Consider the following 15,382-nt stretch of genomic DNA (forward strand, 5'->3'; position numbering starts at 1 on the left):
GGGTTGGGGGCAAGTGGGAGTCCAGGGACTCACCCAAGAGGCTGACACAGGGGCAGGTGGTGCAGATACTGAGAATATTCAGGATCCCAAGGGCAGAGAGATGGACTGATGGGGGGAGGCACGGGAAAAAGCAGTCCAGGCTGGGGGACTTGGCCTCAACTGACTTTTAACTTTCCTCGGAACCCAGAAAAACATCATCATATGACCTTGCTGTTGTTGCTGTTCAGTTGCCAAGTCATGTCCCACTCTTTGCAACCCCATGGACTGCAGCATGCCAGGCCTACCTGTCCCTCACTGTCTCCCGGGGTCTGACCTCACCGTGTGACTATCCTGCTGACATGCGAACAAAGCCTCTGAGTTGCCGCATTCTGTGACCCCCACTCCTCAGATGAACTGAGGCCACATCCATGCCTGCCCCCTCCCTGGCTGCAGGGCTCTGCCCAGAACCCACAGATGTCCAGGCCACTGTGGGCAGTCACCGAGCAGGACAATGGACTCACGCGGGAGGAAGAGCCTCCCTGCAGAGTCCATGCATGAACACGTCTACTTGTCTAGACCGCCGCCAGCCGGCCAGTCATCTGACGATGACCCCAGATGCTGGGCTAGGCTAGTCACCTGCTTTACACTGAGTTTCACGCTTAAAATCAGGGGACCCCTGACAAGCTGCAAATTTGCTGGGGCACAGCAGGGTGGCCAGGCTAGGTCAGGGCTCAGAAAGCTCCTCCATTGAAGGCAGGGGCCTCCAGGTGTGCCAGGACCCAGGTCCTTGGAGACGAGAAGCAGGTATGTTGTACGCAGAGCGGTTCATCAGCGGTTGTTGCCAAGATGCCCACTGATCAGGTTCCCTGTTCTGCTGGGCTCAGGACTCAGGGTCCGCTTGCATGGCCCTGCCTGAGTCCCATGGCCCGTGAGCTCTTGAGTCATCACAATGGCTAAGCTAACAGCTTGCTGTCTGTCCATTGCAGACAGACAGACAGCCAGGGGTGTGAGGAGGGGCTTCTTTGCAGAGCCCTGTTCATCAGAGTCCTTAATCAACGCCTGGCTATGACAGGTCCCCACACACTCTCCCGAGGGACTGTGCTCCCAATTCACCACATAGACCTTCCTTCCCATGAGGACCACGTACACATGCCAAGAGGAAATGGGATGTAACACAGATAACATACTGCTCAAGAAGTTGCCAGTAGCTGATAATAAATGTCTTCTTCAAGTCAACACAACCTTACAAGAAAGGAACAAAAAGTCTACTACCAGCGGATGCTTCTCAGCTGACCCTCTCACCAGGAAGGCCTGGGACCCCAGAAACTGGGGCGGAGAAGACACAGTCGGCGGACGCCTGTCGACTAGTCACACTGTCCCCAGGCCCAATCGCTGCTCATGTGACACACAGCTGCACACACACACATACACACGCACACACATTCCCTGCTCATCCTTCCTCACAGCCAACCTCCCACAGGGCAGAGTTTATCCATCTGGCCTCCTAAATTCCTGAAAAGGCCTCCCTCACCACCCTCCTTCCCTCTGATTCCATCTCCACAAGTCCCCATGTCTAGCTCCACAGAAGCCACCAGCCAACGCACCACACACCCATTTTCCTGGAGATGCTGGAATACTGGGTGATTTTTTTTTCCTGCTCTTCCTGACACTCTACCTTTCTCTGGACTCTATGCTGAGATCTCCCACCTCAGGGGCCACAGCCCCTCTGCCTTCTTCCCGCTCCCACCCTCTCCCACCCCGACTTTCCTGTCTCCATGTCAGTTTGGGCTAAATGGTTTTTATTCACGACCCCTCTCCTGACCTTATCTCTCCAGCTGTCTGAATCCTGCTGCACATGTATTTTCATCCGACATGTGACATGAACCCACCACCTCTGAGCTTGTATAAACCCCTTACTCTATCTCTTTCTCCTGAATCATTCCCAGGTCATCAGTACTGACCACTACATCACTCATTACTAAACGCTCAGATTTATATTTTAATCCTTTAAGCTCTTCCTCTAAATGTCCTGGTGTCAAATTCTTAATTTTTCTTCTTGTTGCCTTCTCCAAAGGCTCAACCTTTCCTCCCACCTCTTTGAAGCTGATAATTTTCACTTGTTTCCCTTGAGGCGCCCTGGCCTTACCTGGGTCACTCCTAAATTGGGAGCAGCATCCTTCCAGCAGGGCACATGGTAGCAGCCAGGGCCCCTGCCTTTACCACGGGGCTTCAGATTATTCTTCCTGACACACCCCTGGGATCCTGCCATCCTCATTCTCAGATACAGACCACGCCTTTCAGCTGCCCACTGCATAAAGGCCAACATCCTCCCCTGTCAGTCAAGGTCGAGCAGAAGCTGGCCTCAGATGCCCTCTCAGACCTATCAACAGTGCTCCTGTACACTCGCCCTTGGGATGAGGTCAACTGGAACTTCCTGCAGGAACTTGTGCAGATGCTCTGACTCCTCTCATATCAGCACCACTAGCACCCACGGGAGCATCCTGACATCAGTCACACTTTTGCTCATGTTCCAGGTCCGGTGTTAGTGGCCTCCTCCATGAAGCATGTTCCATGAAGCATGCTCCCCTCCATGAAGCATGTTTCATAAAGCATGCTCCCCTCCATGAAGCATGTTCCATGAAACATATTCCCCTCCATGAAGCATGTTCCATGAAGCATGTTCCCCTCCATAAAGCATGCTCCCCTCCATGAAGCAAGTTCCATAAAGCATGCTCCCCTCCATGAAGCATGTTCCATAAAGCATGCTCCCCTCCATGAAGCATGTTTCATGAAGCATGTTCCCCTCCATGAAGCATGTTCCATGAAGCATGTTCCCCTCCATGAAGCATGTTCTCCTTCATGAAGCAAGTTCCATAAAGCATGCTTCCCTCCATGAAGCATGTTCCATGAAACATATTCCCCTCCATGAAGCATGTTCCCCTTCATGAAGCATGTTCCATGAAGCATGTTCCCCTCCATGAAGCATGTTCTCCTTCATGAAGCACGTTCCATGAAGCATGCTCCCCTCCATGAAGCATGTTCCATGAAGCATGTGCCCCTCCATGAAGCATGTTCTATTTGTGCCTATTAGAAGCACCCTCTCAGTTTGTTGTAGCAGAAAGGCAAAGGCTGTGTTATCAGCTGTACCTAGAACCGAACTGTGGCCCCATCACTCAACAAGCAGGTAATCGGTGATTCCTCTGAATCTCAGTTTTTTAAACAGTGAAAGAGGCAAATGTCACCCACCCTACCAAATTAACACAAACACTAAATGGGACCATGGATATAAAAATATTTAATGCCCCTAGTACATTTCAGATACAATACACACCCCTCTGCTGGCCCTCATCCATAGCACTCTATATTCTTTATTACTTCACTTGGGCATACACATTTTTATATTATATGTACTGCCATCCCAAAACAATTGCAGTGCCACAGAATAATTAAACCTGTTTTATTTTGAAAATTGGTGGAGAGGGGAAAACAAATACGGCAGAATGAATTTGCAGTCATGGCATACTAGGGAAATGGTTTAACATTTATTTCTATGTGAATTAATGCTTCAAAAAAAATCCTGTAAATAAATTATGACAACTATGACCTACTGGTATTTATACATCCGCTTGTATTCTTTCTTTTTTTTTTTTCAAATAACTGAACGAATTTGATAAACTACTCAAGTGAAGCATATAACATCCCCTTAAACCAATAAATCCACTCTGGGTTCCAGAAATGGACCCGTGTCATTTACCAAAAGAAGAAAGCACAGGGAGTGAATTTGCAGTCAACACAGGTAACTGATGAGTGGAGGGCTCAGCATAAAGTAAATTATGGTAAGCGATGAGCACCTTCCCATCAGTAACGGTGACCTGAACCATACGATAGTGTCTTTAGAAAGAGCAATGGCTCTTGCTTATGGAGGATGCTAAGTCACTAGGAGTGAGCTCTCTAGTCACCTTCGACTCCTGTCATCTCATAGCTGAGGTCACAACTTCACAGGTAAAGACACTGAAAGACACACACACACACAAGCCACCACAGCCTCTCGATGTGTATGTGTTTCTACACGGATTGGCTGCCAAACAGAAACTTCGCATCACTTCACATTTCTGCTCACAACTTCTTCTGAGTCTTTCCCATTTAACAACCCTGTCTTTGGAAAGCAGTGAATTAGAAAATGCACATAGAATAACATTACCATACTGTCTCCAGTCTGCCGTAGGGGGTAAGTGCCTCCACAAAATAAGATTGTTGAGATGATTTAGGTAGGAAGGCAGGGAGTGGAAGCCTTTCTGGTTGTACCACACCTAAAAGAGAAAGATAACTTAATGGCCCTCATGAAATTAGTTCTTAAGTCTATTCATAAGCTGTTCTCACATATAAGGAACATGTGTAAATTTGCTTCTCCAGCACCTGAACACAGGCCTCCATGTAATGGTCCTTCATGGCTGACAGTGAGCAGCCTACTAATTTTATATTTATCTCTAGCATATAATTTATAGCTAAAAATAGTTTAATTTTCCCCAGAACAAATGTGAGTGTTGCTCTATAATTATATTCTCACAGCAAAAAAAGAGGAATCTAAGCCCATTCAATTTTTTCTTCTTTCTCCATTGGTAAGCTAATGAAATCTGACCTGCAAATTAAAAGCACAGAAATGATAAGGAAAAAAATGATGACTCTCAAATTAATAACTGAATGTGGAACATTATTCCTCAAAATAAATTGAAGTGAACATTTGCTGAGCATGGAGAATAAAGCAGCAGGCCCATCAGACAGGAGGAAGGTGAAGGAGAAAACAGGAGACAGACAATGTTATTAAAATTGAAATAAGAAGTAGCATAAAAAATACTAATTGAACTATCAGTGTCTATATCTCACAATATTGATATTTTAATGAAAAAAATTTTAATGCACTCAATGGAATGCTGGTGAATGTCTTTAAGAGATAATGAATCAACCAGCAAATTTTGACCTTAATTCAAGTTCATTTCTCTAGATGACACTGTCTTTTGTGACAATCTTTGTGGAATTATAGCTGCTCCCTTGCTGGTTTCTACTTGGAGGAAGCTGTGCAGGTGCTCACAGTTTCTGCAGTTAGGGCCAAATCTCAGGTCCCTGGGCTTCCAACCCATTCCCCTCCCCAACCCCATCACAGGGTGACCAGTTGCCTCCACCAGGGTCCTGAATTCACGGGAGGAACTAAGTATCTAGTGACAGCTCATGAAAATGCCTTTCTCTGCAGGACAGTGGCCCAACTCTTTCTTAGGAAGCCCACCTCACTGGGTGATTAAGGAGGCAGAACCTTGCCCTCTGTCACAGCAGCTGCCATTACACACCCCCATCTTCAAATAGTTTCACAGGTTCAGGGAAACCCTTAGCAGTCCCTTTCCAACTCCAAGGAGGAAGAAATTCTGCTCAAGACCGACTATCCACAGACCCAGGACAACCTGTTGATGCCCTTGGCTGTGCTCAAGTGGATCTGAGACCGGTAACAGAAAAATCCACAGACTCACAAATGGGTGTAATTCAGACACAGGATTCTGAAAAGTGGGGGGAAGCGTGGGTTCCCTTCACAGGGCAGCCCGCCCCACCTTGCACTGAGATCACTTACCAGAGGGTATCTGCCCCCATTCTGTACCCAACACAAGGACCCCAGTCCCTGCAGGACCCCCCAGGTCCACCTCTCACCACCCCCACCCTCAAACACACACACCTGCAGATGTGCTAACATACAGGGACTAGCTATGCTTCTGGATACAATGACGTAAAATGCAAGACTGCTAAAGTTCAAGGACATACACTAGAAAACCTCTGCTGTGGACGGGAACCACAGTCCACGGCCTGCTCCCCCCACCACCAGTCTTGGCTCCATTAACTGCTTAACTGGAGGAAAAAACATGAAACCCAAGGGTGCTCTCTGCCCTAGACGTGGCGCCTTCAAATTAGTTTGTTTGAAATTTTGTTTTAAAAGTAGGGTGACATTTTTCTCAACTTAGAAATGACACTGTACACGGAAATTCCATAGTGGTCCAGTGGCCAAGACACTGCACATCCAGTGTGGGGCCTGGAGTCCGATCCTTGGTTGGAGAACTAGGATCCCACCTGCCTCATGGTTTGGCAAAAAAATTTTTTCATCTTTAAAAATTAATTGATTAATTAAAATAAAACAGCAAAAAGGATTTGCTGTATAGCACAGGGAACTGTATTTTTAAAAAACAGTGTACAAAAACACAGAAACCAAAGTGGGGTAGCTACGGTGGGGGTGCGGTACCCCAGAGCCTAGGCGTCTCGCCCACTCCTCCCCATCAGCTTCAGCTTCTGTGTTGGGTCGAGTTCATGCTCCGTTTCTCCTCTACCCGGGGCTGTGGATCTCCGACCTGGGCTCAGCCCCTGTGCCTCCAGGCAGCTACCAGGACTGAGTCTCCACCATCATCCCAGTTGAGACCAGCAGCTGGCAAACCTCTCCACTCAGGAACACAGTCTCCAGGCCAAAGGTCAGGAGGGCTGCCTCATGGTCAAGACTAAGTCACAGGCGTGGCCGTGAAACTTGGTGATGTTTGCTGAGGGAGGGGTGGTGCCCAGTGACCCTCTCAGGGGACAGAGTAGCTTCCAGGGACCTAAGGGGTATAACTCTGAGGACCCTGATGTCCCAAAATGCTCGTTAACCATAGAGGGTGCAACCTGTCCTAATAGGAGCCACAATGCGGCCTGAAGACCTCAGTGAGATGATGAGGCGCCAGGGTTCATCAATGCGGCCAGGTCAGAGGGCAGAGGGTGCTGCCATGTTGGCCCCTGAGGGCTCCAGCCCTGCTCTCTGCAGACAGGAGGCCAGCCTGAGTCTAGATACTGAGAACACGGCCACAGGGACAGTGCCAGGGGACCGGGTGGAATCTGATCAGGGAGCCTCCCCACCGGAGGGAGACCCGGAATTCTGTGCAGAGTGCAGCCCCCAAAGCCTGCCCAGCTCCACGACGGCCAGCTGCTGATGGTCCTGACAACCCTGGCGTCACTTTTGGGACAGATGACAACATCCAGAATTCCAAGGAACAATTTGAACATCATTTCAGTTCTACTACAAACTGGCTTTTGCTTGGGAGAAATTTTATAAATTTTTTTAAGTAAGCCATAGATGCTTCAGGATGATCTTAAATAAGTTGTGGGACTTCTTTCCCTGCTGGTCTCTAAGTCAGGATCAACAAATCCAACAGCTGAAGGAGGAAGTTAACCTCCTTTTAGGAACCCATCATGACACCTCAAAACAGACCGTTCATGTCAGGATCCCCAGGAGCAGTTCCTCAGAAAGGCAACTAAGTTACTGTAAGGAAAAAAATATCTCTGGATGGATATTCAAATGCATAAAAGTATACATGAGAACAGAACAGATGAATGCCAAACACCAAGAGGGGAGTGTGTTTAGCCTTTTTACCTGAAGTGTATACATTCTAGAGGGTCTCCCTGGTGGCTAAGAGGTAAAGAACCCACCTGCCAATGCAGGAGATGCGGGTTTTATTGCTGGATTGGAAGATCTTGTGGAGGAGGAAATGAGAACCCACTCTAGTATTCTTGCCCAGGAAACCCCATGGACTGTAGCCCTTCAGGCTCCCTCTGTCCATGGGGTCACAAAGAGTTGGACAGAACTTAGCAACTGAACAACAACAAAATACACTCTAGAGGGTGTTTAATTAAACCACTGGAACACTCAAGATGTGAATGAAATCATTCATAAAGGTTCCATGAGAGATATTCTAAAATATGATGAATTTCAAATATTAAGCCTATTCATATGCAAATTTCCCATTTTCTCCTCCAAAAGACTGGGAAAATTGTAAACTCTATGGTCTTATGAATGTACCCCAAAGGCCAAAGTAAAAGGCTGGTGGTTAATTACCGAGAGGTTAATGTAATAATTTGACATGACATCAACCACCAACAATGCTATAGGAATTTGAGACACCAGATGCCCTTTAGAGTCCAATGCAGACTCACGATCATTGAGCTCCCTGAAAAGAGGCTCTCTCCCCAAAGGGCTGGATACTTGCACGCCTGAGTATTGCAAAGTCCATGTCAAACAACATTAGAAGCTGCAGAAGTCACTGCTCAAACACGTCGATACAGAAGGCAAACAAGGAGGAAAAAGAGCAAGTGTCAGGGAGACACAGGATGCTGAGCCCTCGTCACGGGAGCAGAGACACAGGGGAGCCTTGGCTGCCCTGCCCCAGACCCTAGAAGCACAGACAGGACGCCCCACTGTCAGCAGGAGGCTTGGGATTCACAGATTAGAAACTTAACATGTTCTCGGAGGAAATGAGCAGATTCCTCTACAGACTGGGTTTAGTTTAATAACAGTCACATCATGTGCTCAAAAAGCCAGCAAAGGTATTTTAGACTACTTTTCTATCAAGCTATGAATCTTGATCTTTTCATCTTAAGCTATAAATCTTTCCCTGTGTGTGGCCTGCAGCGTGAGAGAGATTTGAGCAAACCTCAGTTGAAATGAGGGCTGTCTGAAGAGTCTGCACAGGGACCGGAACTTTTCATCAGGGATTACATTATGAAATACGACTGTTACAACTTTTCTCTGTGATTACATTGTGAAGTATGAATGTTAGCATTTTCACCAGGGATTACACTGTTAAAAACCTGGAAAGCACCTTTATTTCACTGAATAATCCTTCAACAGGCATAAGCCTGGATCCTGAAAAGCTTTTCCATGTCACCATGAACCACGGAAGGCCCCATGACAAGGCAGAGACATTTCATCGGTGATATGGCAGGTGTACAAGCAGATGCAACTCCCAGGTGGCTCAGTGGTAAAGAATCCGGCTGCCAATGCAGGAGACTCAAGAGACATGGGTTTGATCCCTGGGACAGGAAAATCCCCTGGAGTAGGTAACCTGCTCCAGCATTCTTGCTTGGGGAATCCCATGGACAGCGGAGCCTGGAGAACTACAGTCCATGGGGTCGCAGAGAGTCGGACACGACTGAGCAACTAACACACACACACACCACTCCCACGACTTACTCTTTCCCAATTTCTCTCAAAATCGGGACCAAAACCAGACTGTTTCCCCAATCACCGAGACTGCGAGCTTCGAATCTTTCCCATCTTAAGGTTGTACCAACCTCTTTCCTTAGAGAAACCTGTCCTGATTCCCTGCCCCTGAGTTCCTTGGTGGCTAAGGGGGTAAGGGTGGTACTGGTGGGTAAGGGGGTCTTTCCTGGCCACTCTCGGTAATGCCAAAGGGATTTTCCTCATTCACAGGGCCAGATCTGGAGGGCTTAAAAATCCAGCCCCTGGGAGGGGTGCTGCCTGCTCACCATTCTGGATCCATCCAGTCATCAGGAAGAAAATGAATTTATTGGGTTGACCCAAAAGTTGGTTCAGAACATTACAGGAAAATCCCGAATTAAATTTTTGGTCAATAAATGCACATATCAAGATCACTGTCATCCTGATGCTGCTGCTGCTGCTGCTGCTGTGGCTAAATCCCTTCAGTCATGTCCAACTTTTAGCAACCCTATGGAATGCAGCCCACCAGGCTCCTCTGTCCATGGGATTCTCTAGGCAAAATACTGCCATGGGTTGCCATGCCCTCCTCCAGAGGATCTTCCCAACCCAGGGAAAGAACCCGCATGTCTTCCATCTCCTGCACTGACAGGCAGATTCCCTACCACTTGCGCCACCTGGAAAGCCCCACCCTGATGATAAGTGGCTGTAAAAGCAGATTACTTTCCTTATTTGCTTTAGGTCTATCCAGTGAATTCCCATCTTAACAAAAAACCGTGACCTATTTCAAATATTTCTATATAGCCTAAAGGAAACGACTCATTTTCTCTTTCAAGAGAATGCTCACATACAACTGGCTGTGTTTCAGGGTAACAAACATTGGTATTTGGTTTGATTTTGCCTTTATCCACAAAGATATTTACAAAGCAAGTTTCCCTGAATGCTTTCTAAAACAAGAAACAAAAAAAAAAAGGAAAGACTGTACCTTTGCCAGATTTTGGGGTTTTGACATATTTGAATTTGTGCCTTGAACTTGATTGGGGATTTGCACTCCAAAAGACCATCCTCCAAGCCTGGGAAAGTAAACAAGAGGTCAGAGCTTCTGCCAGGTAGCACGAGGCCCTCCTAACGGAGGGCATCCCCCACCCACCACACCAGAGGCCGTAAAACAGTGGCTGCGGAACTTCCAGGCTCTGGGTCGCAGCCCCCCAGAGTCAGCCTGCTGCGGGATGCGGCCTGGCCCCAGGCAGGTATCCGAGGAGGGCACTGCTTATTTAGCAGGGATGGATGAGATCACCCACTCCTCACCCACGTTAGAGTATAAGCCTCTCAGCATCACCGCGGTGTTAGGATACATGCCCCCGTGCAGGACTTCGCTGTGCTTGCCTGCCCTGCTGGCGTTCTCATTAACGGCCGTTTCTCCTAAAAACCAGCTTTCAGTACCCTTCGGTCTGCCCTGCTCCTGAGTCAGCCCGTTTTGATTTGGTTTCTCTTCTTCCTCTCGCTTCTCTCATTCTCTGTGCACACACTGCGTCCTTCAGGAAGGCATCCCTGGCTACCTCGATTGGGGTGAATCTCCTTCTCTTTGGGGTTCTCACACACCTTAATTTCCATTTCTTGTGATGAATGCTATGCTGGGCCTTAACTGTCTTTTTTGCCAGTTCATCTCTTACACAGCTCCGTGAGTTTCTCCCGGGATGTGGAGTGAATTTTCTCTCCATATCCCTTGGGTTTTATAGTATATTTAGCACTTATGAAGCTTCTAAAAATATTGGACATTAGAAATAAAAACACCTACTAAACTTTGTTTCCCAGTCTCTGGATAAAAGGAGATTAAAACAACAAATTTCCACTGTTGTGCCTGGATTTTGAGCAGAAATTTGGGGCAAAAGAATAAGGATAAATTCCCACTCAGCTCAATTTAATTCAATCATTCATTTCAGAGACTCAAGCATTCACTGATTGAGTGCCTTTTGTATACCAGATACTATTCTAAGTCCTGGGCACACAAGCGCCCACCTTCAAAAACCAGAGATTCCTGGATGTGTTTAAAGGCACAACGGGAGGGCAGCAGGGGCCAGAGATGGTCTGCGAAGCATCAGAAGGAAAGAGGGCCTGGGGGTGGGATGGGAGGATGTTCTAGGCATTGCAGACACCCCACGCAATGATGCTTTTGTGTCAGGTGGGGAGGTCTCAGGACATTTGATGGAATAGTGAGTATGACTGCAATTTAAAGAAATGAGCAGCTCATCCCTATCCTCTCATCTAGATTCCCCCTCTTAGGCTCAAGGAAATGCAGCATAGAACAAAAGCTTTCCTCAAAATCTCTTAAGAGGGACTTTAGGATACCGTGGAGAGCTTCCCTCATTATGCTGTGAGCGTCTCAGGGCTTATCCTCTAAAGCAGGCTAGCTGCTTCTGGCTCCCCCAGGTGACAGACTCTCCATGAACATGACTCCCCCACTCCCCCCGGGGCCAGAGTGAAAGTCAGCAGGAGGAATCTGATTAAGTTCTGCAGCACTGCTTCGGAATTTTTATGAGTTATCAAGGTTAGCAGGAGATTTCTGAGCACTGAAGAACATCAGCATTTGAAATGATCAGATTTCCTAAGTAACTCTGCAAACAGGAAAGATACAGTAGAGGTTTCAAACCCACCTCGCTTTTTCCGTCGGCGCCAGCAAATACTCCTCCAGCGGGAGGCCAGAGAGGTTGAGAAGCCGGTGGCCCAGGCGGTTGGTCAGGTAGGGAGCCCTGGAGCTTGCATTGGGGCACTTCTGCAATCATTTCCAAAGATGGGAAGTAGAAGCTCGTTCACAACCCACATGCAGGTTTCCCGATACTACTTAAGTAAAGCAAATGTGACTCTTCCCTGCTCTCACTTTTTCGGTGACTCATCGATGGCCTTTCATATGTTCTGATTCCTCATGTCTCTCTTAAGAGTCACCTACATTTGAGAATTATACCAGAATTCCACTGCAACCTTTGCCATTAGTTACACTGGGGGACTTCCAATCCTTTCCTGTATATAAGTTGGGCAGATGGGTAAGAACCCAAAAGGGAAAATACATTTTCACTGGGGTCATCTTGCATTTGATGAACCACCAAGAGAGTCAGAGGATGTTAAGCGAGAAAATTCAAAAGAATGTGTTTCTTCCCTAAATGCCTGAAACAGAAAACAAACTCCTTTTCCGCAGCCACTCAGAGGCTCGGAGCCTGGAAATATTTGCCCAGCAGGGACCACCTTATTCCCTCTCTCCTGAGGGCCTCTGACTCCTAACGAGTAGACTAGCATTTCCAGAAGATTCTGCCAAGGCACCTAGGCGCCACACACATACACAAGCAAGGGTTCTTTAGTCAGATAAATTAAAAGCTGCCTCTTTCCCACTCCTTGTGATTTGAGCATCTTGTGGGAGCTATGGCAAAGAGATCTGTTACATGGTGCTTTCTCTGATATTTCTGAAGCTCCCTTGGCTATGGAGCTTTTTTACAGGAAATGCTTTACTCCTTGTATACATATTTCTGAGATCTCACGATTCATGTGAATTCGAGCGAATTTAACATCAACCATTCTGGTACTCGTTCATTCATTCCTCTGATACTGACACCCAATCTAATTTCAATAAATTTCAGGGAGCTTGTAATAAAAAGTACCAGTCTAACAGAATGAGTGAATCAAGGCCAAAGAATCAGAGCGTGGAGTGAAAACTTATAGGGTTCCTGAGTTAATGGAATAAACAAGATGGGGAAGAAACAAATCATTGGGTCCATAAGGAACTTGAGCAGAACAGCTGGTCACCACAAAGGAGCAGCAAATAGAGTTCCGAATCACCAAGGGCCAAGGCCAAAAGGGTAACATGCGGCATCCATCAATGGTCTCTGGTGGGCCCTCCCTACATCCATGGTGCTATCTAACTGCCTCACCTGAGTCCAGATATTTGGTTTAAGAGAAGAAAGGAAACCAGGTCCATCTAGGCATTGCAGACACCCTAGGCAATGATGCTTTTGTGTCGGGTGGGGAGGTCTCAGGACATTTGATGGAGTAGTGAGTAAGGAAGGCCTTTCTAAAGTCACTACACTATCAGGAGAGCTTCCCTGGTGGCTCAGACGGTAAAGAATCTGCCTGCAATGCAGGAGGCATGGGTTCAGTCCCTGGGTTGGGAAGATCCCCTGAAGAAGGGATTGGCAACCCACTGCAGTATTCTTGCCTGAAGAATTCCATGGACAGAGGCTACGGTCCATGAGGTAGCAAAGAGTCAGAACCAACTCAGCAACTAACACACACCCTGGGGACAACTGAACAGAAAACACTTATAAACATGCTCACATGGTCATTTTCTTAAAACTCAATTTAAATTAAGATTTTTGTTTATTTTTTTCCTGTAAATTAGAATAGCCGTATCTGTTTCTTGATTTTAGCCAATAGACCTGTGCCCTTTACTCACTGCCTCTTGAGATTTTCTTTGAGATGAGTTCCAACCAGTTTTCCACATAAATTTCTCTCCATTCTCCTCAACAGACTGGACAGTGTGCCTCTCACTGTAACAGGGGTAACCTACTTCTGTGTGTCATTGTATTGCTCACTCATAGTTAGAAGAGCCTCGTGATATCTCAGTTTTTAACATCCAGCTTTCAAAACTCAAATAAAAATACAAGAAACCTGAAGTCACCCTGCCTTGAAATTCTGGGAAATTTCTCCCCTGAAGTGCAGTTCCAGCTCCGTTGTTGGACTGTCACTGATTGCGACCAATGGAAAATGAATGGGAGGGTCACCCTGGAAACCATGTCATGACACCTTTCCAAGAAGCACCCAATCAAGGAAACCTAAGAGTCATTTAGTTGGAAAGTTCATGTAGTTACCAAAAACGACGATTTTTCAGATGGGAGTGAACTTGTTTTTTTTTTTTTTTAATTGGAGTATAAATCCTTTACAATACTGTGTTAGTCTCTGCTGAACAAGGAAGAGAATCAGCTATATGTGTATCCCCACTCTCTTGGACCTCCCCCCGACCATTCCCCTCATCCCACCCACCTAGCTCATCACAGAGCACCAAGGGAAGCAATCGACACATCAACAGATGGACAGAGAAAGATGTGTGTGGCGTGTGTGTGTATATACACACACACGTATATATACACACAGTAGTGTCAGCCATAAAAAGGGACAGAATCGGACTTCTGCAGAGATGTGGATGGACCTAGAGTCTGTCATACAGAGTGAAGTAGGTCAAAGAGAGAAAAGCAAATATCATATATTAATATATAGATATAGAATCCAGAGAAATGGTCCAGATGAACTTATCTTCTGGGCAGGAATAGAGACGCAGACGTACAGAATGGACATGCGGAAGGGGAGGCAGGGGAAGGGGAGGGTTGGGTGAGTTGGGAGAATAGGTGAACTCACTTCTGTTCCTTGAGGTTTAGGCTGATTAAAAAATCAAAAACACCGAGGAAACCTACCAGGCAGCCACAGGACTCTTGGACGCCCCAGTGAGAGGAGGGGTCAGGGTGCCAGCAGGAAGAATTCTCCCTGACAAAATGAAGGAGAAGGTGGAATGATACTCAGATCACAGAGCTGCTGTGTCTCCATGACAGCATCCCCCAGACCCGAGCACAGCTCACGAGAGCATTATCTCCCCGTGATGCAGAAGGCAGAGTGCTCACATTTGTTTTCACAGCTCGAGCTGTTAATCTGAGGACAATGCTTTATTACAATCGCATTATTTCCATTATATTAAATGATGCTCTCCATCTGTTCGTGCACTGAATGTGCCACTGAGGCTCCCGGGGGGCTGTCGTGAACCTCAGGGCTCCTGGTGGCCAAACCAGGTACCCTCAGCACCAGCGCTGCTGCTGCTACTGCTAAGTTGCTTCAGTCGTGATTGACTCTTAGTGACCCCATAGATGGCAGCTCACCAGGCTCCCCTGTCCCTGGGATTCTCCAGGCAAGAACACTGGAGTGGGTTGCCATTTCTTTCTCCAGTGCATGAAAGTGAAAAGTGAAAGTGAAGTCGCTCAATCATGTCCGACTCTTAGCGACCCCATGGGCTGCAGCCCACCAGGCTCCTCAGTCCATGGGATTCTCCAGGCAAGAGTACTGGAGTGGGGGGCCATTGCCTTCTCTGCCGCACCAGTGCAGCAATTCCTAAACACAGGCAGTTGCTAACTTCTTTTCATTGTGTGGCATCATAACTGATCATCATTTAAAGAAAAGCAACTAGTATTAAATTTCTGTTATGAAGAATGGTGGTGCCACAGAAACTGCTATGAAACCAACTTACTGGAGAGTTTCAGAACCTCTGTATTCCAAAGCTCCCTATCACTGTTCTCCTTGTTAGTCCTCTTGTTCTGATTTTTTTCAGCAATGTTTACAAATTGAAATCTGCTTTAGTAC

At 47.0% G+C, this 15,382-nt stretch overlaps 1 protein-coding gene across 1 annotated transcript in view; it reads right to left on the minus strand.

Annotated features, from left to right (window-relative positions):
- ABCA13 (ATP binding cassette subfamily A member 13) overlaps window positions 1-15,382 on the minus strand; it is a 393,578-nt gene that overhangs the window by 142,314 nt on the left and 235,882 nt on the right. The window contains exons 46-49 of the mRNA XM_042248365.1: window positions 14,449-14,518; window positions 11,647-11,765; window positions 9,978-10,065; window positions 4,181-4,289 (exon numbers count right to left, since the gene is read on the minus strand). Coding sequence (XP_042104299.1) covers window positions 4,181-4,289; window positions 9,978-10,065; window positions 11,647-11,765; window positions 14,449-14,518 — 386 coding nt within the window. The remainder of the gene's footprint in view (window positions 1-4,180; window positions 4,290-9,977; window positions 10,066-11,646; window positions 11,766-14,448; window positions 14,519-15,382) is intronic.

Source organism: Ovis aries, chromosome 4 (genome assembly GCF_016772045.2).
Source record: "Ovis aries strain OAR_USU_Benz2616 breed Rambouillet chromosome 4, ARS-UI_Ramb_v3.0, whole genome shotgun sequence".
Classification (NCBI taxonomy): domain Eukaryota; kingdom Metazoa; phylum Chordata; class Mammalia; order Artiodactyla; family Bovidae; genus Ovis; species Ovis aries.